The following is a 22,606-nucleotide window of genomic DNA, read 5'->3' as shown; positions in this document are numbered from 1 at the left end:
GACAGGGCCCCCGAAGTCCCGATAAGAGAGCACGCAGACGCCCGTCAACGGGTGAGAAACATTTATTCTGCCCCAAAGCAACACCGCTCCAAAGGGGTAAAGGAAATCAACCCACAGCAAACCCGCCAGACTCGTCGCAATAAAACGGCTCCACTTCATTTCCAAAGGAAATGCAAAAAAAAAAAGGAAAAAAAAAATTAAAATTGTAATTACAGCAACCGTACACATTAACCAACTCGTGCAGAAAAAAAAAAAAAAAAAAACAACACCCAGAGCATACCGCCCAGAATACATATCTACAAAAATTGTACAAGGCGCTTTTCAAGAAGCAATTCTATCTACAAGGCAAAACAACCGTCGATGCTCGGGTGCCCAGACGTGCGTGCCGGGGGCGGCATTGGTTGACTCCCTTGTGGGAACGACGGCGGCACGAGCTCCGGCCGGGCGGCCCGCCGAAAGGCGGCGGGGCCAAGCATTGACCAGTGCGTGCGGCTAAAACCGGAAAGCGGGTTTCGTCCCGTGGCGCTAAAGGTTGGCGGGGCTGGCCCCCCTGTCCAGCGAAGGGGGGGGCTATGTACAGGTGATATGGGGCCCCGAGAGGCACTTGTCATCCCTCCCCGAACATGTGGTACACGTGCTGGTACTGGGGCTTGCCGGGGCTCAGCGGGTTTAGGCCGTAGGCGGCGTAGGGAGGGAAAGTCGGTGGTCCCGGCGCCGGCGGGGGCAGCGGCGGGCGCCTGGCCCGGCTGCAGGTGGGCCGGGAGTGGGTGGGCCGCGTACGGCACCGCCGCCAGGGGGGCCGGGGCCCGGCCCCCGCCGTGGTGGTGGGCAGGGGGTGGCGCCAGGAACTGTCCCAGCACATACTTGGGCTGCTGCTGCTGGCCAGGCAGGTAGGGTTGCCCCAGGCTACTGGCCGCCACGTACACTGTCGGCCGGCAGTACTCGCTGCGAAGGGGGGGGTCGGGCATTCACTGTACGGTGCCTGAACGTGTCTTCGACTGGCGTGTTTAATGTCTATGCCTTCGAATGTCGCTATCCCGGCGGTTGGTCGCAAAAGTTCCGGCAAAAGAGACGAGCGAACGCGAGTGTTGCCGTCGTCGCGGCATTCCCAATCCCCGCTGCCATAGCTTGTGCAAGCTGCCAGACTGGAGAGCCACCTACAACAGGACACTGATCTGCTGCATTGACCTCCACCACAGGCCCCTGCGTGACATGAATGTGACGCCGCGGGTGGCGATCGAGGGAGCCCAAACTATACTTACATGAAGTGCACGAGCCATCACGCAGTCTAAATCGCGACAAAATATTTAAACCGGAATATGTTGTCAACTCGTCAGACACAAATGATTCGTTCATTAAAAACACCGTTTTACAAATACAGAATTATAAAAAAACAAAACATGAATAAAGTTTTTGTGGTTATGACTGGCGTTAATTTTACAAATATTAGGCTCATATATCCACAAATTTAAGCTGAAATAGTATGCTGCTTTTTTTTCTCTCGTGTTCATGTTTCTTTTTAAAATTTCTATAAGTGATAACTTTCTGTAATTCTCAGCGAATATGTTTTGTTTGTTACAAGTTTAATGCAATTGTGTAAACATTTTTCAACCTCTCCCGTAATGGCCTTCCAGAGAAGGCCAGCAGTATCGATAAATAATGAAAAACTGTGCGGCAAACGGACCAGTTAAACGCGTCTTCTGTACTTTGTTTGCCCCTAAGCTGCCAGTGCGGTGGAAGATGCGCGTTTGTTGGGACCGCTCACACATCCTTCTTCCACCACCCAATCACGCTCCCGCCCCTGCCTGAGCTCAGCGAGCAGGCTCAGGTGAAGGGTCGCCGATTGGTCGCACGAGTGCATAGCTCCCACTGCACTGTCAGCTTAGGGGCGAATGGAGTGTGGGCACCGCAGCGCCACTCACCGGTACAGGTCGGCCGCCTGCGCGGGCCCCGAGGACGCCAGCTGTAGGGGTGGCCCCAGCTGGTGCAGGGGCGACAGGTGTGCCTTGACCAGACGGTCCCCCTCCAGCAGGGAGCTACGCTCGTCCACCTCCCGCTTGGGGCTCAGACCCAACACCAGGCGGCGCCCGCCGCTGGTCCCAGCCGGGTGCTGCGGTGTCGGCTGGCCGCACATGCCCCCGCTGCAAGGCACAATGCCACCGCTGTACTGCGCAGGTGCGTGGCACTACCACGGTATTTGAAGCGTCTAGCAGTGCCCCCGATGTTCAGTTTAGTTTTAAAGACGGCAGAGTTGTAATGCTCGTTGTGTCACCCTGCATCACCCCTAGCAACAATTTTGTGCGTCACCGTCCTATGCTCTAGAGTGCACTGGACAGGGGACGTGTGGTTCAAAACATAAAGCATGCTTCGTCAGCCAAACAATAAGCCGTAGCCAAGCGATATGCTGTTGCCGTGTTAGAACGGAGGCTGTTGCACGCATCAACCGTGTCTGCAAATGCAGGCAAACTGCTCTAGACCAAGAAGTCTACAAACATTTTGCCTAAGGGTTTGGATCGGGGATCTGTCGCAGCCTCGAAGGCCAGAATATAAATAAGTAAATATATCTGAAAAAAGCTAAATAAATAAACCTAAATAAGCATTGACACAAATTAAAGTTAGAAAAAAAAAAGAATTGAGGGGCATTAACCCCTTAAGTGCCTTGGACGAGCTGAGCTCGTCGGCCACTTTCTGGTTAAAAATGCCATGGACGATCGGAGCTCGTCCAGTGGTTTTTCTGATAGCCGCCAATTCCATGGACGAGCTAGGCTCGTCCAAGTAGTTTTGCGGCGCTGATCATAGATGGCAGCACTTGTTTTAGTTGGCAAATACTTTTTTCGCCTCCGCTAATTTTTGCATAATAAACTTTTCAAATTTAATGTCTAATACTAGAAAAATAATTCAAAATAAAAAATATGGCACTTTTAAGTTATTTTTGGAAAAACAATTTGGCATTTAGGGGGTTAACCTTCTCATGCATGTTAAGTACATAATATGTTCAGAAAATTAAAATATTTTTTTACTTAAAAATATATTTTGCTTAAGCAGAACGGATGTGTCCTCATTTCAGGACGACATGCATTCCAGTGGTCAGGTAATCTCATTTTCGGTGTTATGCTATAAATTTTTAAAATCAAAATGATTAGAGCATTTGAACTAGAACACCTTATCACTTTTTTGTGTCCGTACTACAATACTAAACAAAATCCTGCAGCACTGGAAAACAGACGTGAACGTCTAACGATGCAAAGCACTTGGGGCAAAGTGGGACATTGCAACACCTACAGGCATAGCGTGTCTTGCTGCAACAGCGCTGTTCATTCTTCGAGACCATCTTTTTGGGGACAATGAGCACTGTCATCAGGCTATGTCTAAAATTGCTTAAATTTCTTCGCTTGTCAGGTAAAACTTGTCTAGACTTTCTCATTCCTGCGAAGAGAATACAGAGCGATACAAAACTCATAAGCATACGAAGTCGACGTGTCTTGTGAGCAAAAGTTGACAGTGCGTGAAGCAAATGAGGGCTGTGCTGTTCCCATTTGAGGACAGATATAGTGAGCATCAACGAAACAAATAAGGAAATAATTTCTTAATTTTGATTGCTAATAATTCGTTTATGGATAGAACAAACTAAAAATTATTTTTGTTTCGATGCTTTGGCAAAACTTTGCAAGTAGAAAATTATTTACTTTTATGAACTGCTGCTTGGCGTTCGAATGAGTGGAGGTGAAGTAGCATACCATCTGCCGTCTATTGGCCACTTGGAAAAGCTTTTTCTGTCCTCACTTGAAGGCACCATGCCACAAAGCATAGTGCAAAATTTTAATGCAATGTAAAAATAAAAAGAAAAGTTGTTTTCACATGTGGTCGAGATTGATTCTACATTAAGCTAATTATGATATTATACAATAATTACAAGCCAGAAAATTCACCGGGCATAAATGAAAAAGCTTGAGAGCCTTGGCATATTGTTAGGAGATAGAAGACTAATCTGTTTGGCAGAAATAATGCTAACAATATGCACTAAAATATCAAAGTGGGCTAGCTGCTTCAACACACTGAAACTATAAAGTGCAAGAAACAGACTAGGACATGAAGTAGACAGGAAAGCGCTGTCCAGGGGCGGATGCAGGAATTTCCTGAGAGGAGGGGGGGGTCAGGTGTTGGTCAGCGTACCATATGTTTAGTAAGCCCTCCCCCTCTCCTTCGTTTTACGCCCTAAATTTTACACATGCAGAAATCAAGAGGGGGGTCAGGACATCCGGATCCCCCCTCTAAGTTTGCCCCTGGCGCTGTCCTGTCTACTTCATGTCCATGTCTGTCCCTTGTGCTTTATAATTTCAGTATGACAATATGCAATAGTCATAACAATGGAGACTATTAAGCACATACACATGAGAACGCATGAACTTTTAGTGCAATAGCATCCCTTAGCTGCTACCCCCCCCCCCTCGAGGCTACCCTGGAACCACACTTCATTAGAGCGAAGGTTTTGCGGTACTTGCGAGGTCAAATGTACATACTATCTATGAGAAATGGTCTTTTATAACATTGTCAAAAGGTTTTCGGGTCAAGAAAGGAAGAATGATACACAAAAGAAAAAGAAAACGTACGGAAATGGCAAGAGTTCTACGGCTGCCCGATAGGTGACGCTAGTGTGTCCCCGTCACAAACAAAATTTTCAGCCTTTCCGCTCTGGTGAAGAAGGAAGACCAGCAAAGCTGTATTATGATGACCTCAAGGACGACCTCAGGCACGAAGTCTAGGATGACCTCAAGGACAACTTCAAGGACGACCTCAAGGATGACTTCTAGGACAATCCCAACAATGACTTCTAGAACAATCTCAAAGACGACCTCAAGGACGACATCTAGGACGACGCCTTGAGAAATTCAGCCTTTCTACTCTGGTGAAAACCAGAGTGGAAAGGCTGGAAAGGTTGCCGCCATCCATGAGCAAGGCCGGGAAGCCGGTTGTCTGGTTGCCGCCATTGGTCATAGATGGCGGTAGCTGTCCAGAGTTTTGTGTCGACATTTCTTTGCGGGGGACACGATCCTCGGGAAACTAGTCCTTAACGGCTCCGCTGTAAAAGCTATAACTCTATATTAAATAAATGTTAAGAAAAAAAAAAAAAACACTGGCTAGGTGGCCAAGCCACACCCGGTTCAAAGGGTTCAGTTTTCTCCATCCATCCATCTGTCGTAAGAGGTCGCAAGTGTGTGAGCCAGTGGTAACACTTACGTGTCCCTGTGCGGCTCCGGCTTGATGGCCTTGGCGGCCAGCACGCTGTTGGTGAAGTTTGGCAGGGGCCGCAGGGGGCTGTAATGGCCCTCAGAGTCCGAGTCCGGCACCGTGATGCAGCTGGCCATGCGGGGTCGCAGGGCCCCCATCGCACCTGCGCAGCGTGGGACGGCGTGAGGCACCCCCCCAACGGTCGACGCTGCACGCAATGGCCTTCACCGAACCGTTTCGATACAGCATTCATGCTCTGTTGCCGGTTAAGAAGAACAGGACAAGCCCTTCCTGCCAAGGTCTCTGCTCTCCGTGGGACGTGTCTTCGATTGGTGCGTCTAGGGTCACGTGACGACCGCAAATCAAGAGCGGTTCCAAAATGAAAACAAACTCCACTGTGTCTCCCCAAAAATTTACGGTGTTTTTTTTTTTTTTGTTTTCACTGCAAAAATAATTTACAAATTGAAAAATGTTAGTCTTCTTGCCCAAATGTAGCGCTAGTGGTTCGATCCAGATGCCAAAGCTTCAGAACTAACCGTTATATCATTCAAAAGTTATAAGCAATTGTCTGAAAATTTCTATGGGAAATTGGGGCCCGTTTTTTCCAGTTTTCCGTGACTGGTGCCGTTTGGCTCTCCGTGTTTGAGAGGTATGTTGGCCGCAATTTTCCCACTGAAAATTTTACAAAATCCCTTATAGACGCTTTGCAAAAGCGCCAGATCGTTGACGAGCCTCCATAATAACCATGCACAGCTGCTGCAAGGAGTCTTTAGCTTTTGATTTAGAAGTTTGGACTACTAGTGCCATATTTTGGCGGAGAATGAGCGTTCGATGATGCGAAGTATACCTTTGCAATGACAAAATCCTGTAAATTTTTTTTGGGGGGAGGGGGGGGGGGGGGGACACCTTGTATGTTATAGGAGCTGGTGTGTCATGCTGTCGAATGTCACGATCCTGAAGGTTGGTTGTAGAAGTTCCGACAAAAAGCATGAGCGGGTCCAAGGGATGCCATCGTCGCAGTGTCCCAACTCGTTACCTCTCAAGTTTCCATGAACTGTGAAACCGAGCAGCAGCCTACAGCAGAACGAGCACCTGCATTGTACACCTCAGCTGCCGGGGTCACTGCCAGGATCGCAGCAGACAATAGCATGACACTTATACGACGTCATCGGGGGGAAACCGTACAACTGAAAACGAAAAGGCAGTAAACACACCAGTTTGAGACGTGTTCCAGCATCACAATTCTGGTGAGCGGCAGGCAGAAAAGATTGTTACCTCCCGGGGCTTGTGGAGTTCTAAACCCGACGAGAGAGGTATGTGCAACTGAAACCATAACACATGACTGTTGACGAGACGAGTTGACGGTTCGTTAGGTTGGAGCAATAATCGATTACAGCATACAGGGGTGGAACTCATGAAATGTACTTGGGAGCAGCCACGGGAGCAGCTGAAACAGCTGTTTTGGAGCAGGTTGGGAGCAGCTAAAACTACATTCTGGAGCAGGCTAGGAGCAGCTCAGATCAGTTTGCATTGCACTTCAGCTTGTATCTTACACAAGCACGAAAGCAATTTCAATTGTGCTTAGCAGCAGAGATGAACATGAGCGGTTAGGGACCTAGGTAGAGGGGATAACAGTGTAATATATGCGAAAACTTGAATCTTTGTGAGCCTTAATGAGAATCAAACAGCAAGTACTCTATGTTTCTGAAGATAGCGTCCTTGATATTTTCTGAGTGGCCTTCAGACGCTCAAGATGCAAACCAGCTCTGCTTATCGCAGAACCCACACGTGCTCGACATAGTAATTATATGTGCGAACCACGTGACGTGCGTAAACAACGGACGTGCAGTCGCACGGAGGAACAGGGCAACAAATTTCGAGTTTATCCTATTGTGCAACTCGATATCGAAGCAGCAGACTACGATTAACGAAGTTATCTTATTTGAAGCGATAAGCAGGAGCAAGGTTAAAGTACGCCGAGCAGATAAGTAGAGCTGCTGACCGGCAAGGTTTCGGATCGGACCGCGTTTCAGTTCTATCAAATCACGATTTATCTTGCAAGAATGCGGTTCCAACTCCTAACGATGAAGCACTAAAAGGAATATTTTGCTCATTTGCTTTCGACTGGATGACGTCCGGATCCCGGGCCGCAGAGCCTCATGCAATTTGACGCTTAACGACTCGACCTCACCTCGGCCTACTTGCCCTACCGCTTATGGTTGAAGAGTAACAATCCAGTCGCAGGTGGTGTAGCGCTTAGAATCCGAGTTTTTTCGCGCGCTTCCGACTCGGGATAGACAAGGGGAATACACAGAACAAGGGATTGCAAGGCCGACCAGGCTAAACGCCCTCATTGTTGACAACCGAGTCGATGAAAACCGAAACCAAGACAAAATAAAACGTTTTTTTGGCGCACGTTTTGCGATTTGGCGCATAATGGCGCGAGATATTGGCTGTGGCGCAGTTTCTGCAACATGGCGCAGGATGGCGCAGACACATGCGTCTGGCGCAAAATGGCGCAAATGGCGCAGCCGTTCCACCCCTGAGCATAAACTTGTGTAAGGTCAGCCCTGCTTCAAATTTAGAGACAAAATTTCAAACCAAGGCCTTTACCCGGGGAAAGAAATAAGTACAAAATACAGAGGCATTATTTGTTGTGTGCTTCGCTTCAAGATTGCTCTGCTTCGAGCTTTCTGTGCTCACTTCACTTTCCGCAGAGGGAAAAAGGGCAATGTTGTGACACACATTGCAACACGACACACTGCACTAAAGTGTGATGGCGGGAGAGGCCGTGGTCCATTAACGCAGGTGTGTGGCCTGTTCGAGAACCAACCAATCCCACTTCTGAGATAAAAAGCTCGGGGGCATAGCTTTGACAAAAACACGGGCAAACAGGGTTCACACAGCTGGAACTGCATGATATCAGAGATGTTTGGGAGATAAGAATGTTAAAGACAGACGACCAGTTCATGCTTTCCCCTTTTCCTTTGCTTCCTCCTTTCCCCCCTTCTAGACTGTGCACCGTTGCCTGTTTCCTCATCCCCCATGGTGAGGAGGATCTTCTGCCTTGCAGAATCTCGAGTGTGGTCGTCGGCCTTTAAGGTCCCCAGGGGGTGGCGGTGGGGAGGATTTCCCCTCTTTCCTAAATTACACAGAAATGTCCGGGGGGCACCGGAAATGTCTGGAGAGGGAAGCACCGACATTACCGGCAATGGCTGGTGCGACTCACCCGTGGTGCTTCCCCTGCGCTGGAAGGCCGACGGGGCGGCCTCGCTAGAGCCCAGCGGGTGCGTCCAGGCCACGTCCACCCCAACTTGTTGCGGCCCGCCCGGGGACAGGGTCCAGCCCGAATGGGACGCCTCCCCGTCGGGGGTCAGGGCCACCACGCTGGCGCACGAAGACGACGTCACCGCCGCCGCGGGGGCCGCCACCTGTCGCTGGGGCCGCCAACCGTGCTGCTGCTGCTGCTGCTGCTGGCACTGGCGGCAGCCCCGCCCTTTGCACGCCCCGCAGCCCTCGTCCTCCGAGTCCGAGCTGATGGTGATGACGCTCACGGCGGGGCTAGGCGTGTCCCTGATCACGATGGCGCCGCGCTCCTTGCCCCTTGCGGGACGGGCCCTGTGGACAAGAGGGGTTGGCACAAGCACCCCGCTGGTGACGAGGCAACACCCGGTCTAGGCACTGACAAGGTGGGGATGGCAGGGAGTCTCTGCAGGGTGCTTGGACTTTGGCGTTCGCTCGCTGCTTTCTGCCGCGCTTTGACTGCGCATGCACATACTAGTCTAGCGAGACGCAAAGTGTCGTTGACGGCTGGAAGCTCACACTTGAGGTGGGACAACTGGAGGACTCCACCGTCGTCCTCACCTCGTCAGCAACTATAAATAACGAAGCCAGGAAGCTGGAACTTCTACGTCACAGGCTGAAAGTTGGCGCAGGGCGGCGATTGGACACGACTACCGCGTCGGCATTCGGCCGGGGCCCGCGATTGGTCCGCGAAGAATCGTCCGAAGGCCGATGCGGCACTCATACTCCATCTGGGGGCGCCGTAAAGGAATCTATCGCTACAGCCGTCCAAGAGGCGTGCCTTGCGGGACTCACCCGTGCTGCCTGGAGGCATCCCACTTGGGGCTCTCCTTCACCCGCTTCTTGACGGGGGACAGGTGCTGCTGGTTGGTTCTTGGCGCGGCCACCGGGGGCTGCCACTGCTGTACCACGGGCTCCTCCTCCCGGTACGAGCTGCGGCTGAGGCAAACGTCGGTCACTCGCGATTAGGCGGCGTCCTCTTATTTCGCGCTAGTTAATTACGTCGCGGCGAAAAGCCGAATTGCGATCGGGGCAAGGGTCGGACGCATTCGTAACCGACACCGTGGGACTGACGAGCGAGTCGATTTGGGCTACGAGTTTCGCGCTAAAAGCTCGGCGTGCCAAAACGAAATGGGCCTGCCGCGAGAGTGGCGACCGTGTCCGACGTCCACGGTGAAACGACTCTAGCAAACCCAGTGGTAGACTGTCGATAACTCTAGGTAAGACACTCTGCGACTCGTGTAAGAAGATAAATTCCTGTAGGACCCTTCCATTAAAGTGTCAAATGCTGTTTAAATGAACCCCCTAATCTAAAAAGTTTATCAATCCGTCTGTGCCTTTTCCCACTAAATTTAGCGGGGAAATCAACATCATATGATGTCGGGGTATTACATAACACCCTATAACGAATCTACGACTCGACGCCATGAGGTCACAGGCCGGGTCGTGCGACCCTAATCTGTTCGGCATCAATTTTCCCTTTATATTTAGCAGCGAAATTAATAAGCGTTGCGTTCTTCACTCCCCCAAAAGACTACTACAATGACTTCTAAACGACTTTAAACAATCTCTCCTTATAACCTGCATTCCACGCATTTTAGCACTTTGAAGATGAAGGTTGGTCATAATTTCTCTTTATCACTCATCTGGTTCAATGCATGGAACGAAGTACAGAGACTGAAATCGGGTAGAGAAAGAGAGCACAGTGATTGAAACAAAGTAGAGTCCAGCGAATGAAACAAAGCACAGGGTACAGAGATTGGAGCGGAGCACAGGGTACAGCGATCGAAAGGGAGTGCAGGGTACTGTAATCGAAACAGAGGCCCGGCATGCTCACCTAGTCTTGGAGTGCCTGCGCGTGGGCTGCTGCTGCGTCTGCTGCGTCTGCTGCTGCTGCTGGGGGGGCTGCCTGGCCAGCACGTGGGCCCATGGCTGCGCCAGAGGGATAACCCGGTCCGGAAGCAGCGCGGCCCGCTCCAGCACCAGGGAGCGGCCCCAGGAATCGTCGGCCAGCAGGCCTGCCGCCCGGGCGGGCCCCTGCCAGGGCACCAGCATCTGGCGGCCCCCGGCCCAGGCCGACGGCCCCGGCTGCGTGAGCAGCACCTGGCGCCCGTTCTGCTCCAGCACCGAGACCGGCACGTACTGCTGCAGCTGCAGGGGTGGCTGGGCCGCCGCCACCACCACGTGCTTGGCAGGTGAACCCAGGGCGGAGGGCGGGCACAGCAGCAGGCTCTGCTGCTGGGGACGGGGGGAGGAGACGCGTGAGTGCACACCGCTCACGTTCCTCCCGGTACCGTTAGATGAGCTACGCCTAGAGCGTCGACGCTCCGTACCTCGGCTGTCACGTAGGCGCCGGCATTTAGTTGCTAGTGCGGAGCGGGTGCAATAGGCAGTAGTTATGTTTTGCAAAAAAAAGAAATGCAACTTCAAGAGCAGTGGTTCTCGACCAGTGATGTTTTGCGGACCTCTTTCGGATCGGTGGAGACGATGGAGGACCCCGTTCGTGGTGAGGGGAAGGGTAACTTACAGGTTAATTATGATAATGATTTAATAAATTGATAGAACTAAGGGCTAGTGTAAAGCAGACTTCTCTCGTTGACACACATGCGAGAAAACTAGCCCAAAAACTGAAACATTTTGTCTCAATCTGAAAAAATAAAACTTCTATTGCAGGGCCTGACTGATGAGGCAAGGCTTTATGGACCCCTAAAATGCCTTCGCGGACACTGTGGGCTCCGCAGACCCTCATTTGAAAACCGCTGTCGTAGAGCTTTAGATGCGGTGTCGGGAAGCTCGGGAGAAATCATTTTGTTTGGTAACGGACAGCTGTAACGTAATGGCGGCGATGAGCTCAAGCACCACGATGACGGACTGTCATCACTCCGAGGCGTAGCTTGTTTAGTGGTTCTAGTTACCCATGCACAAGACAGGCAGCCAAAAAGTCTTTGCCCACGCCACTGGGAACATATCAGCGAGATTGTACATCGGTCGTCGGCGCGGGCAAACAAAGCATTCTTGTGTCTATCCCTCCTCGCATTTTCGTGCGGGCACCTTGGTAAACCTCCGAGCTGCAATATTTTTAGTCACCAACAAGCCCCGCTATGCGGCTTTTTTTTTTTTTTTTTGTCCCAAGTGTGAAAGATACATTTTGGGGGTAAACAACCCAGATGGATGGACATAATCTAGGTAGACAGCACGACACTGTTGGCACTATCGGAGTATCAGCGCTTTTTTGCATTTTTTTTCTCTAGGAGTTAACGACAAGTGCCCACTTTTTATATTGCTTGGCTCTCTTGGCCAAAACCAGGGCTCTTCCAGGCACTGGAAAAGGCCACTACATACAGTAGGCTAGCAATAATTCAAACTCGGATATTTTATACTTCTCATTAATTCAAACAAATTTCAAAATTTTGGCTGTCCGGCTATATTTTTAATGCATTCATAAGCCGCTTATTTCTAACGGCGTTTTCGCGTAATTCATACTTTTCATTCTCGCGGCCCCGTTGAGTGCACTGCAGAGAGGCGACACCAGCGGAGCTTGCTTCTGCGGGTGCTGCATCTCTGCAGTACACCGATGCTCGGTGAGAAACATACTCAACAGGGCTCAAGCAGGGCAGACGAGCTATAAAAACGGGCACCACGCGAAAATTTCCGTAACAACTTGCACGGATGCTGCGACGTGGCGGCATGGCATAAGTCCACATGACAGCGTCCGCGGAAGTTGATATGAAAACTGCCATGCGGTGCCCGTTTTCATCGCTCGTGTGTACCCTTCTTAATAGTCCACATTAGACAACTTCTTGGCCTGTTGAACAAACTTAATTTTGTTTTGAGTTGTCATGTGCTGTCTAAACAGTCCACGATTAGCAACATTTTTGATAGATAAATAAACTTATGTCATACTTGTCTCAAATGTTTAATGTGTGAAATACCTGCTTATGATCAGTAGGCCTATCTATGTAAAGGAAATATCTGCCTTGTATGTGTAGCCATTGATATGGCAAATCAGAATGTTATCTTGCATCATATTTACATGAATTTCTGAGAATTCAAGCTTCTGATAATTCAAGCTTCTGATAATTTAAACGGAATTTTCGACTCCCTGGAGCCTGAATTAATGAGAGTATACTGCACTCCTAAGCTTCCACGAACGAACTCGAACTCGCAAAACGGAGGTATCCTTGTGGGAGCGAGATGCGCTCAAACCGGAAGAGAAAGAAGAGGAACACCCAGCTTCATGTCCGAGGCTCAATTGCCCCCCTTTACAGTTTGTAGTGAAGCCTTGACTCTTTCTCGCCACACAGCTATTGCCACAACACCATGTAAGCGACAGAAACGGTGCCTCTGGCGTCGAAAAAAACACGGCGCGAGCACAAGCGTGCTTTCCCTTGGAAAGGCCCGTCCCCTCACCTGCTGGGGCTGTGGGGCCTGTGGGTGAGCCCGGGCGTAGAGGGGCGAGGGGCGCCTGCAGGCCTCCATGGCCTGGACCGAGGCCCGGACGTTGGCGCAGTGCGCGTAGTCCACCAGGTGGCTGAGCCCCACGAAGCTGTGGTTCAGGGCCTCCCCGGGGGCCACCCGCCGCTCCTGATCCAGTGTCAGCATTCTCTTCAGCAGGTCCACAAACTCGCGTCGGTCCGCCTTCTCTGCCAGCAGCTCCCCGCCCTCGAGGTCCGTCGGAACGTTCACCTGCGACATGCCAAGAGGGAGATTATATTCGTGAATACTTTTGCTGCAGTTGCTTTGGTTTTGTTTCAATGTGTGCCTTTACTGCTGTTAGGTGTTTGCCGCTTAGGCGGTATGTTAAAAATTTTCTTTTTTTCTTGGCCTTTATATTCCTGTAAGAACCCCCGAAAGGGTTAAAGGCTGGTTCACACTGCTGCAAACGACTACGACAGAATCAGACAAACCCGGTTTTTAAGCCCCTAGTGTCGGCTTACAACCGTGCCGCACAGCAGCAATGGCGGTCATAAGTAGCTCGAAAGCCTGTTTCGTTGGACTCGGTCGTAGTGCATCACTAAAGTGTGAACCAGGCTTTACAATGTAAGTAAAAAAAGAATGCACTCGGATTGATGAATGTGGCTGAACCCTTCCATTCGGAATTAGTACACCATGGTAAACAATCTTATATTGCTTAGCAACTAAGCACGAGCTTTAATTCACCGTTCTCCACAATCAAAAAGTTACGATCCGTGTGGCGGTGGTGCCTCCTTACAGCCCAGTGCACACTCTCTTCGCCCAACGAATTGAAAGGAAAATTATAACAAAACATTATTCTGCCCCCAATTCGATTTGTACTTGAAGATCTCCACCTTCCCAACATATATTTTTCACTTTGCAGAAGGCATCCTGGCAGAGCACCTTTCCGTACGGACATCCTTGCAATATCCCAATGCTCCGTGAATGTCTTAGATACGAGACTTGTACCGCCTGAGACCGTGTTGGGTGCAACTTCTCATGCGCACCTGAACACGAATGCTTTCACCACTGCTCAACCAATGGTTTCACCGCTTTTCATTGATTTGCAAATGAACGAACGAGGAGCACTCCAAAGGTGCCAGACAAAACGCATGCAGCTCTAGACTCGCTTGAAATTGAGTGGAGCTGCCTTAATGAAAAACGCATTCCCAAAGACTATCTTTTTTTTTTATTTTTTTTATTTGTCTTTATAAGACTTTTTGCCTGGTAGGGTTCGACGGTGCTGTGAAGGGGACACTGAGGGTTTGTTGCAGCACAAACCAAGTTTCGTTCAGGACGTCTTGTCTCCGACCAAACATGGGCGGGCCCCTTCCATATTCGGCGAAGGTCTAGGTCAGACATAGGTCACACCGGGAGGTGCACCAATCACAGACTCCGGGAACATCACAACAAAGTTTTTAAGGCCTCCCCAGATTCCTATCATCCCACAGTCATACATGCCCGCTTGTGTTCGCTTTGTCATCCCCTCTTTGATAAAACGAAAATCCTGGGGGGGAATGACAGCAGATTCGGCAGGGAGATCATAGAGTCGCTCGCCATGACCACAGCAAACAACAATGTGTCAAACCCTTCCCTCCTGCTGACGAAAACTGAGGTTGAATTTCTAAAATCCGAGATAAACCCACCTCTCTGACTTGCTCTTCGCGTTTCTTATCTCCCCTTCTCCCCCCTTTCCGTCCTGGGTTCAGTCCGCTGCTCGCAGTGGGAATTTTTAATTGTCTGTTGCTAGTTGAAAGATGTAGTTGTGTTGTCCCAGTTTTAAGTGTTTATTCTTTCTTCATCCATCACATTATTTCGGTGGCGGCATTCCAGCCCCTCGCCAAATGTATTCCTGCATTTGTATTTCCAAATGCTTTTTTGATTTTTCAAAAGTATTCCCAACACCATATAGCGATACTTCATTATAAATGTAGTATTCCAGTATCAGTGTTTCGGCTGTCTTCGCCATTCTGCCATTCAAATTCTGCCCAACCCTATCCAGAAGAATGGGCCAGTTGTATCCTTTTGTGACGAGAGGGAGTCATGAATATGCCGAAAGGGATGGTCCGGTGATATCTGCAAGTTATTAAGTTTTTGCGCTGGTCACATAGAGAGGGCCTGAATATAATCAAATGTAATATTTATTCCATTAAAAGATGCCCCAAAGACGCTAAATTTCGTAAGTATGCATGGCCGGTTGTGTCGTGACGTCACATCAGGCATGATAACTTCAGAGTCGTGGGCATTGCATTATTTCCGGTTTTGATAAACATGATTGACGGTGCGTACAAAGATGATTGTCATAAAATTGAGCTTTCCTTAATACTGTACATCCTGTCTTTCTTAGAACAAAGTTATTTTACTGAGACAGCAGTCAAAAGCTGAGGTGGCTTGCTTTGCCTGATGTTACGTCAGAGCTTCCGCTGTTGCCAACGAAAACGCTGTGTTTTGCAGGTGCGATCTGAGTAGTTGGGCTCTGTTTAAAATTAAATAACTTGTGTGGTAGAGAATTAAAGATTTGGATATTATGTGGATATTATACCTAAAAGCAATGACAATATAATTTAATTGTTTTTTTTTAAAGACAAAATTATACAGGACAATCCCTTTAATTTTGTTGTTTAATGGTGCTAAAAAAAATTTATAACATCAAGATAAGGAATGACCCTAGTCTATTCTTTTCTTTGACATAAATCAAACGTCAGTATGTGCATGAACAAGGCAAACATGGAAGTGTGGTGTCCAGTGCGATGTCACAGATTATCTTTTGTTGGCTTTTGTCAGCTTAGAAACCTCGTGGACAAAAATATGGGTCAAGCCCTCTGGCCAAGGTTCCATTCAACAAAGCCTCGTACCATCACCGGCGATTTCCCCATCAGGGTTTTCCCGACCCCCTACCACAACAAAAACCGGCACCGGTGCGGCGATAGTCCAAGTTTTCTTTGCCAACGAATGACGGAGTCTAGAACCACTGAAACATGACCAATCACGAAAGACGGACAAAATCCAATCCAGGGATACCACTCTTTCGTCGCAGAAGCCGGTGCACGACTGGGGCCCAGGTGCGGAGGTACACGCCATTGTTCCCTCTGTGCAACCTAATGAAAGGCACTGATGCCATGGTTGCCATTATGATCGCTCTGGGCACTTTCTGAAGTCCCCCTTTTTGACCCGTGGACCTTACGACTACAAGTACCTCGTCAAGCATGACCCGACAAATGACCGAATGTGGTTTGAAGAAATAATTTTCCGATGGTTGCCCAATAACTCTTCAAGTTGTATTTCATCCTTCAAACAGACTTCAGCATTTCAAAAAATGTAAAAAAAAAAACAAAGCCCTCGGCTCACGCTCGCAGCGAGCAGTCTCGCGGTACACACACTACCGGATTGTGCCACATGCCTGAGTTGGCTATGCACGGTGCCAGCCGTGCCTCACCACTAAGAAAAAGCTCTTACGGCGCATGCCAAATTGAACGACATACGAGGCAGCGAGGAAGACAGAAATAAAATGTGTGCTTACAGTAGGAGCCTGCACAACCAACGCAGCAAATCATGCTAAATGCGCTTAGAAGGAAAATGCCTCAAGTAAGACCCTCGATTCCCTTCGATTTGTGAACGCCGAACTCGCATCAAAAGCAGAGTTGGAATTCCTTGCAACACATAAGACTACTAAAAGTCTTGATGCTGCAAGTTTAATTCTTATAAAATAGAGTGCAGCAATGCAGTGAAATTCTGTCCAACAGCATGCTTTCAGAGAACGCTCGGCGAAGCAGACAAACAACTCGGTGTCAACAGGGTACTTGTTGCAGGAAACCTCGTCCATACATTTTCCTGGAGTCTACGCTTTGCAGTTCCTTGTTGGGCACTTGGTTCCTGCTGTACCTTGCTAGCATATTATGCAAGATCTACACTACGCTTTCCATCCTTCGTACACAATGCTCGTCGGTCGCCCATTCCCGATGCATCGATTTGGCCGACAACTCTGCACTGCCCCAACTCCCAGGCTTCGGGGTCATCGACGGTACATTCGCCTCGATTAATCGTTGCATTCACTTTTCACAAAAGTCTCACAATTAACTTAAAAAAAAAAAAAGAAATTGGGGTGGGTTAATAGGTCAAGAGAGCGTGCCAGCAATTTTTTTTCTAAGTAGTTTTGTCACTGCTTAAATTAGGATAGCGAAAGCATCTTTACAGACACTTCTTCCAAATGTAGCCAGGGAATCAGGACCCTCAATGGGTTAGATATGCCACAGGGAGATGGATGAATGCTGTCAGTGCAAAGTCGTCTGAACTGTGGTTTGGCACGTGCAATCTGGCAAGCAGCTAGCCAGCAATACCAATTGATTCACCGCTTTTGAACAGAAACTCCTTCAATTGTAATGAAGGAAGCCCGATACTGGCCAAATCATCAAGCGCAGACGCGGTATGAGCAGGTGCCGGTCGAAAGGGTTACCCAAGGCGGCTTGCTACAGTGGTCGATGAAAATCGGTAGGAAGCCTCAATATGTGACATTCTGGAATTTAGGTAAATTCACGAATTGGATGAATGAACCAAGAATGAGCACCCGACCCAAAAGAGTTAGCATATGCATCTTCTCAAGCAATGTCCATTTTGAATGATCCATATGTCTTCCAGGCTGGTTTCATCTCCATACCTGCATCTCTCACTTTCCTAACTGTCTTAAGATATTTATTGCTCAGAAACCCTACTATTGCCCCAAAAAACTGATGTGTGTTTTCAAGTTTACCTCCTTCATCTTTGCTTGAATAGCTCAAAACTCCTTCTGCCTCTTGTCCCTCATCCAATTCCCTCAGTCTATTTCTAACTTCAAAATCTATTTCCAAGTCTCTCAGTCCACCTATAACTAATTTCCCTTCCTTCAAAAGACAACCATCCGATCATCTTGCACCCTTTAATACAATGCTTTACCATGGACTCCTATAAAGCTAGTGTATCCACCACAGACTGCTTTACTTCCAACCTTGATTAGACATCCAAATGCATAATAGAACAGCAGTTCGAGAGTCAAATTTGGCGCTATAACTTTGTTCCAAATCTCCCTCATCACTTCACACCTGTCATAGTTCCAGAAAGATCTACTTTTCATTACAGCTCTATTTCTGTTGCCCTTACCAGTAATACACTTTACACATATTTGAAAAAAAAAAAAAAAAAAAACGGAGACGACAGTTAAAGAACAAACACACGTCTCCCAGAATTTGCGCACGTCTTTGTGACCTTGTCACAAAGACGTGTGCAGAGAGATGTTACATAAATGGTTATGCCAAAAAAGTTTTGTAGCCGACTTTGAGACATTTTGAGTTTGTCCCTTTCGTCCATCATCTATGTTTTTTTAAATATGTGTAACATCAACCAGCTCGCCTGTTTACTTACTTTTTCTTCAAACACTTTACATGTTCACTGAGGTATTCTGTCCCATCACGAATCCATACATCTAAGTACTTGCATTTACTGACCCTGTCAATCACAAATTCTTTAATCTTGAGCTCTTCACTTTCCTCATTGTTAAAACTCACCACTGTCGATAGGTTGCTACTGAATTCCAGATCTAATTTGTCTTCTTGCACCACAGATGCTAATTAATTCTAGCAGGTTCATGCTTTGTTAACCATTAGCACTACATCACGCGCAAAAATCCAATCTAGTAAGGACTCCAATCCTTGCAGCTCGTCCGTAGTATGCAAGGTAAAAAACCAACACAACTCTTCCCAAACATTTCCTTCAATTCTAGTAGGTCCAACATAAAAAATAACACATTTCGTTTGATCTTTATTGGCTCCATTGCATTTCCTTCCCACGTTTTAAGTACCTCATTGCCTAGTAAATAACTCCCAAGAATCCAGCTATTATAGCCTCCACAGATTCTCTCGGACGACATCTACATAAGCCTCCTCGACATGGATGGATGACAGCTAGACGGCCCGTCTCCCCTTCCGTGACCATTAAGGAAAGTAAATTCTTCAGCAGAATGTGGATGCGTGGCACACCCACCTGGGCCATGTCGTCGAGGCAGTTGAAGATGTACTTGCGGGCCTCCTTGGAACGCACGCCTGTCTCTGCCTCATGCTCCTCGGGGCTCTTGAGGCGCCAGAACGGGTAGTTGGAGTCTGTCTCCCGGTGAAAAAAGCGGCCCGTCTTGGCAGCACCGTTGAGAAGGTGCTCCGCGGGCAGCCCTTGCGTCTGCGAGATGTATCGGATCTGGTCGTACTCCGAGGAGCCCGGGTACAGGGGCCAGCCGAGGAACAGCTCGGCCACCACGCAGCCCAGGGACCACATGTCGATGGCCTCGCAGAAGGGCAGCCCCAGAATGATCTCGGGGGCCCGGTAGTAGCGCGACTGGAGGTAGGTTGAGCACACCGCCTTGCTCACATGGGAGGCCGACCCGAAGTCAATGACCTTGACCCGGAAGGGCTGGCGGACAGGATCCACAAGCATGATGTTCTCGGGCTTGAGGTCGGCGTGGATGAGGCCGAGCTGCTTGAGCTTGAGCAGGGCCGTCAGCACCTGCTGAAGCACGGGCCGGATGCACTTGAGGGGCAGCGGAGAGAACTTGTTGTGCTTGAGGAAGTCGTACAGGTTCTGCTCGAGCATCTCGAAGACCAGGCAGGTGTGCGACTTGTGCGAGAAGCACTCGAGGGCGCGCACGAAGTTGAACTCGTCGGCGGGCTCCTGGGCGAGCCGGTGCAGGATGCTCACCTCGATCTGTCCCTGGCGGGCGTACGACGGGTGGTTCTTGAGGATCTTGATGGCCACGATCTCGTTGGTACCCTTCTTCCAGCACTTGACCACCTGGCCGAAGGTGCCGCGCCCGAGAAACTCGAGCACCTCGTACTGGTGGGCGGCCGAGTAGAGCACCTCATGCTGCACCAGCTGGTAGTCGCCCTCGGAGGCGCTCGCTTTGCTGGGCGCCACGGCGGCGGCAGCGGCGGCCTTGCCCGGCACGGACGACGAGGAGCAGGGCTGCCGGCGCGACGCCAGCCCGCACGCATGGTCCGCCCGCCGCTTCAGCCGCCCCTTGGCCTCGCCGCTGGTCGACGACACGTCGCTCACTTGCGCCTGCGTTCTGGGACCCCAAGGCAAGACAGCGGAGTCAGCGCGCCGCCGTACGCCGCGACGTCGCCTACTTACGGGTACTCCAGCCTCCTCTTCTTAGCCTGGAGGCCCTTCTCCAGCATCCCAGGGGGGCCCTGCACGAGACACCGAGCTCAAGCGCGACACACGGCCCGCGGAGACCGAACGGCTGAGCGCTGGGCGCGAGCACTCGGTCAGCGCTGCAACAACGACGCGGGACGGGCGGAAGTGACGCGTCCGTGTACCACAAAGGCGGGCCGACGACCCACGATCGCCGAGACGCACAATCACCGAGGGACCGTTTCCCGGATGGGCCGGACGTGGCTTGCGACCTTCCATCTGTCCGCTCGCCCGTATGGCCCTATCCCGACATAGAAAACGGCGGACCCGCGGGAGCGCCGACCAAGCATATGATCCCCGTCCGCGTCATCCACGGGGACGGGGGGGGGAAGCCAACCGTCGCGGACAACCCGGGCCCGAGCGGCGGATCGCCCTCAGGCCGCCGTCGACGCGAACAAGGAAAAGCCGCGACGCGAAGGCTCAGCCACCCACCTGCGTCACGACGTCGAGGGCCGTCTCATGGCCTCGGACAAAGGGCCATACAGGGCGGCGGGCGCCGCGGTCGCGCACCTCTTTGGGCGTGCTCCCTGCCGGACCGGTCACGTTCAGCACGGCTGCCTTCGGTCACGTCGTACGACGACAGCGCAGCTCCATGGCCCGATCTGTCCCCGGTCGACGTCGGACGTGTCGTAGCACCGTGCCGGCTTGCTGCTGCTGCTAACGCAGCCGCTGCTGGCTCCCCAGGCACCCCGAGGTCCCTTGACGCAACATGTCTGCTCTCCCGTTTCACTCGCCGCTTCCTCCGATTTCCTTGGTTGTTTCCTCTGCGCAGCAGGCTGCGCGTGGTGCGCCAGGGATGTTGGAATCGAGACGGCAGCAACGGGCAGCGAGCACGGACGCGTATTGTGAGACCCCCCACGGCAAAGCCCCGCGAGAGAGAAAAAAAGGAGAGAGAGGAGGAAAGGGAGGAGGAAAAAATACCGCGATTGGCTGGCGCAGTCACGTGGTACGCGCGCGCTACGGGCTGTTCTAAGCTGCGTGCAGCCCCCCTCCCCCCCGCTACCGCCGACGCGAGCAGACGCCCTGCCGTTTTGTTTTGGAGTACTCCACGCCCCAGTCGAAAAAGTGCATTGGTGCAGTCCTAGATATTGGAAGGTATCGTTAGTGTGAAACCGGATAACATACGCGCACAGGTCTCAATGCTGACTGGGCAGCTACGCTACGGCCGTTTTATGCTTTCTGCCGTAACGTTCGCGTACTCCAGGGCGGAAGGGTGTGTTTAGGCCTAAGGACCCGTGACCGCTGCCAGCGTTCCGAAGTCATTTACGGCCTGGAAATAAACCCAGCTCGTTTGGCTTTCGCTAAAACGTCCAGTGTAGCTAATGTTTTATTTCATTCGAACGACGCGCCGCTGCGGTGTTGTGTAGTCTGCCCTACAGCGATGCCCAACTCGCCGCTTGGCAGCATTATTCACGGGTGTAACATCATTCGCCCGTTGCTGGCCTCAACAGGAATCGCGCCAGGTACGTATGAGACGCCAACGGAGCACAAGCGGTGATTTGGACCGCGAGTGCACGTCTGAATTGTGCTTTGCATATACACTGTCACGCCTCTGCAAGAATCAATCGCGCTCCCCGCAGCTAGTCGAAATGGAGAAGTGCATTGTCAAGCCTGTAACCCTGCGGCGAAATTGATCTATACCCGATGTCAGCTTTTTTGTGCTCCACTGGAAACGGTACTAAAGCGTGAACGCAGCTGCTTCGACCAGTGCTTTTTTTTTTTTTTTTTTGCGCGATCACTCGAGGGGCTGAAGCATGTCCGCGGGCAGCGTGCACGCACTCGTACACCCACAGTGGAGTGACGCGAAGTGACGTAGCGATTGTTACAAATTTAGCGAAGGAAGCGGGCAGTGAGAAAATATTCCACAAGCCGACTGGCCATCTACTGTCATCGTCCTCACCTGCAGCGACGACTGGGCACGTGTGTGAACGAATTGGTTGATGTCAAGGGTCGTCCTCGCTGTGCTTACCAATTAGCCTCTGCAATGTGATATGCCCACATGCCCACTGTTATGCGTACGCATGCTGCAGACAGCAGGTGTCAGATTTGTCCTAGCTATGCTTACCTCAGAATATCTTCAAAGGATTGTATTCACACATGTCCGCAAGCCTCGGATAGTTTTGCCCGAGTGACTTGGAGCCTGTGCTCGACACAGGGGGGCTATGTTGCACGTTTTGGACTCCCAGAAGACTAGGGAGAAGGAAGTGACGTAGGTGTGAATGAACGTGTCTTGGCAACTTCTGCAGATACTGTCATTAGCGACTACACCAATCAACATCCAGCGAGCATCGTTGACGTCACTTCCTTCTCCCTAGTCTCCTGGGAGTCCAAAACGTGCAACATAGCCCCCCGGTGCGAGGGCTGGCTTTGCCTGCCTGACCTCCATCTTTCTTTGCGACTACAAAAA

The 22,606-nt window shown here is 50.5% G+C and overlaps 1 protein-coding gene across 1 annotated transcript; it reads right to left on the bottom strand.

Annotated features, from left to right (window-relative positions):
• Window positions 1-247: 247 nt before the first annotated feature.
• Window positions 248-21,012, bottom strand: LOC121833252 (homeodomain-interacting protein kinase 2-like). The gene is given in 11 exon segments (XM_042286390.1): window positions 248-721; window positions 723-945; window positions 1,923-2,141; window positions 5,239-5,392; window positions 8,459-8,847; window positions 9,328-9,471; window positions 10,370-10,770; window positions 12,943-13,218; window positions 19,000-20,071; window positions 20,137-20,195; window positions 20,632-21,012. Coding segments are annotated over 10 exon segments (3,039 nt in total). The 5' UTR covers window positions 20,184-20,195; window positions 20,632-21,012; the 3' UTR covers window positions 248-607.
• Between the last annotated feature and the right edge of the window lie 1,594 nt (window positions 21,013-22,606).

The sequence above is a fragment of the Ixodes scapularis genome, unplaced genomic scaffold (assembly GCF_016920785.2).
Source record: "Ixodes scapularis isolate PalLabHiFi unplaced genomic scaffold, ASM1692078v2 PGA_scaffold7__128_contigs__length_106722199, whole genome shotgun sequence".
In the NCBI taxonomy this organism is placed as follows: domain Eukaryota; kingdom Metazoa; phylum Arthropoda; class Arachnida; order Ixodida; family Ixodidae; genus Ixodes; species Ixodes scapularis.
Note: the sequence above shows the minus strand (reverse complement) of the source record. Positions and strands in the feature narration are given on the sequence as shown.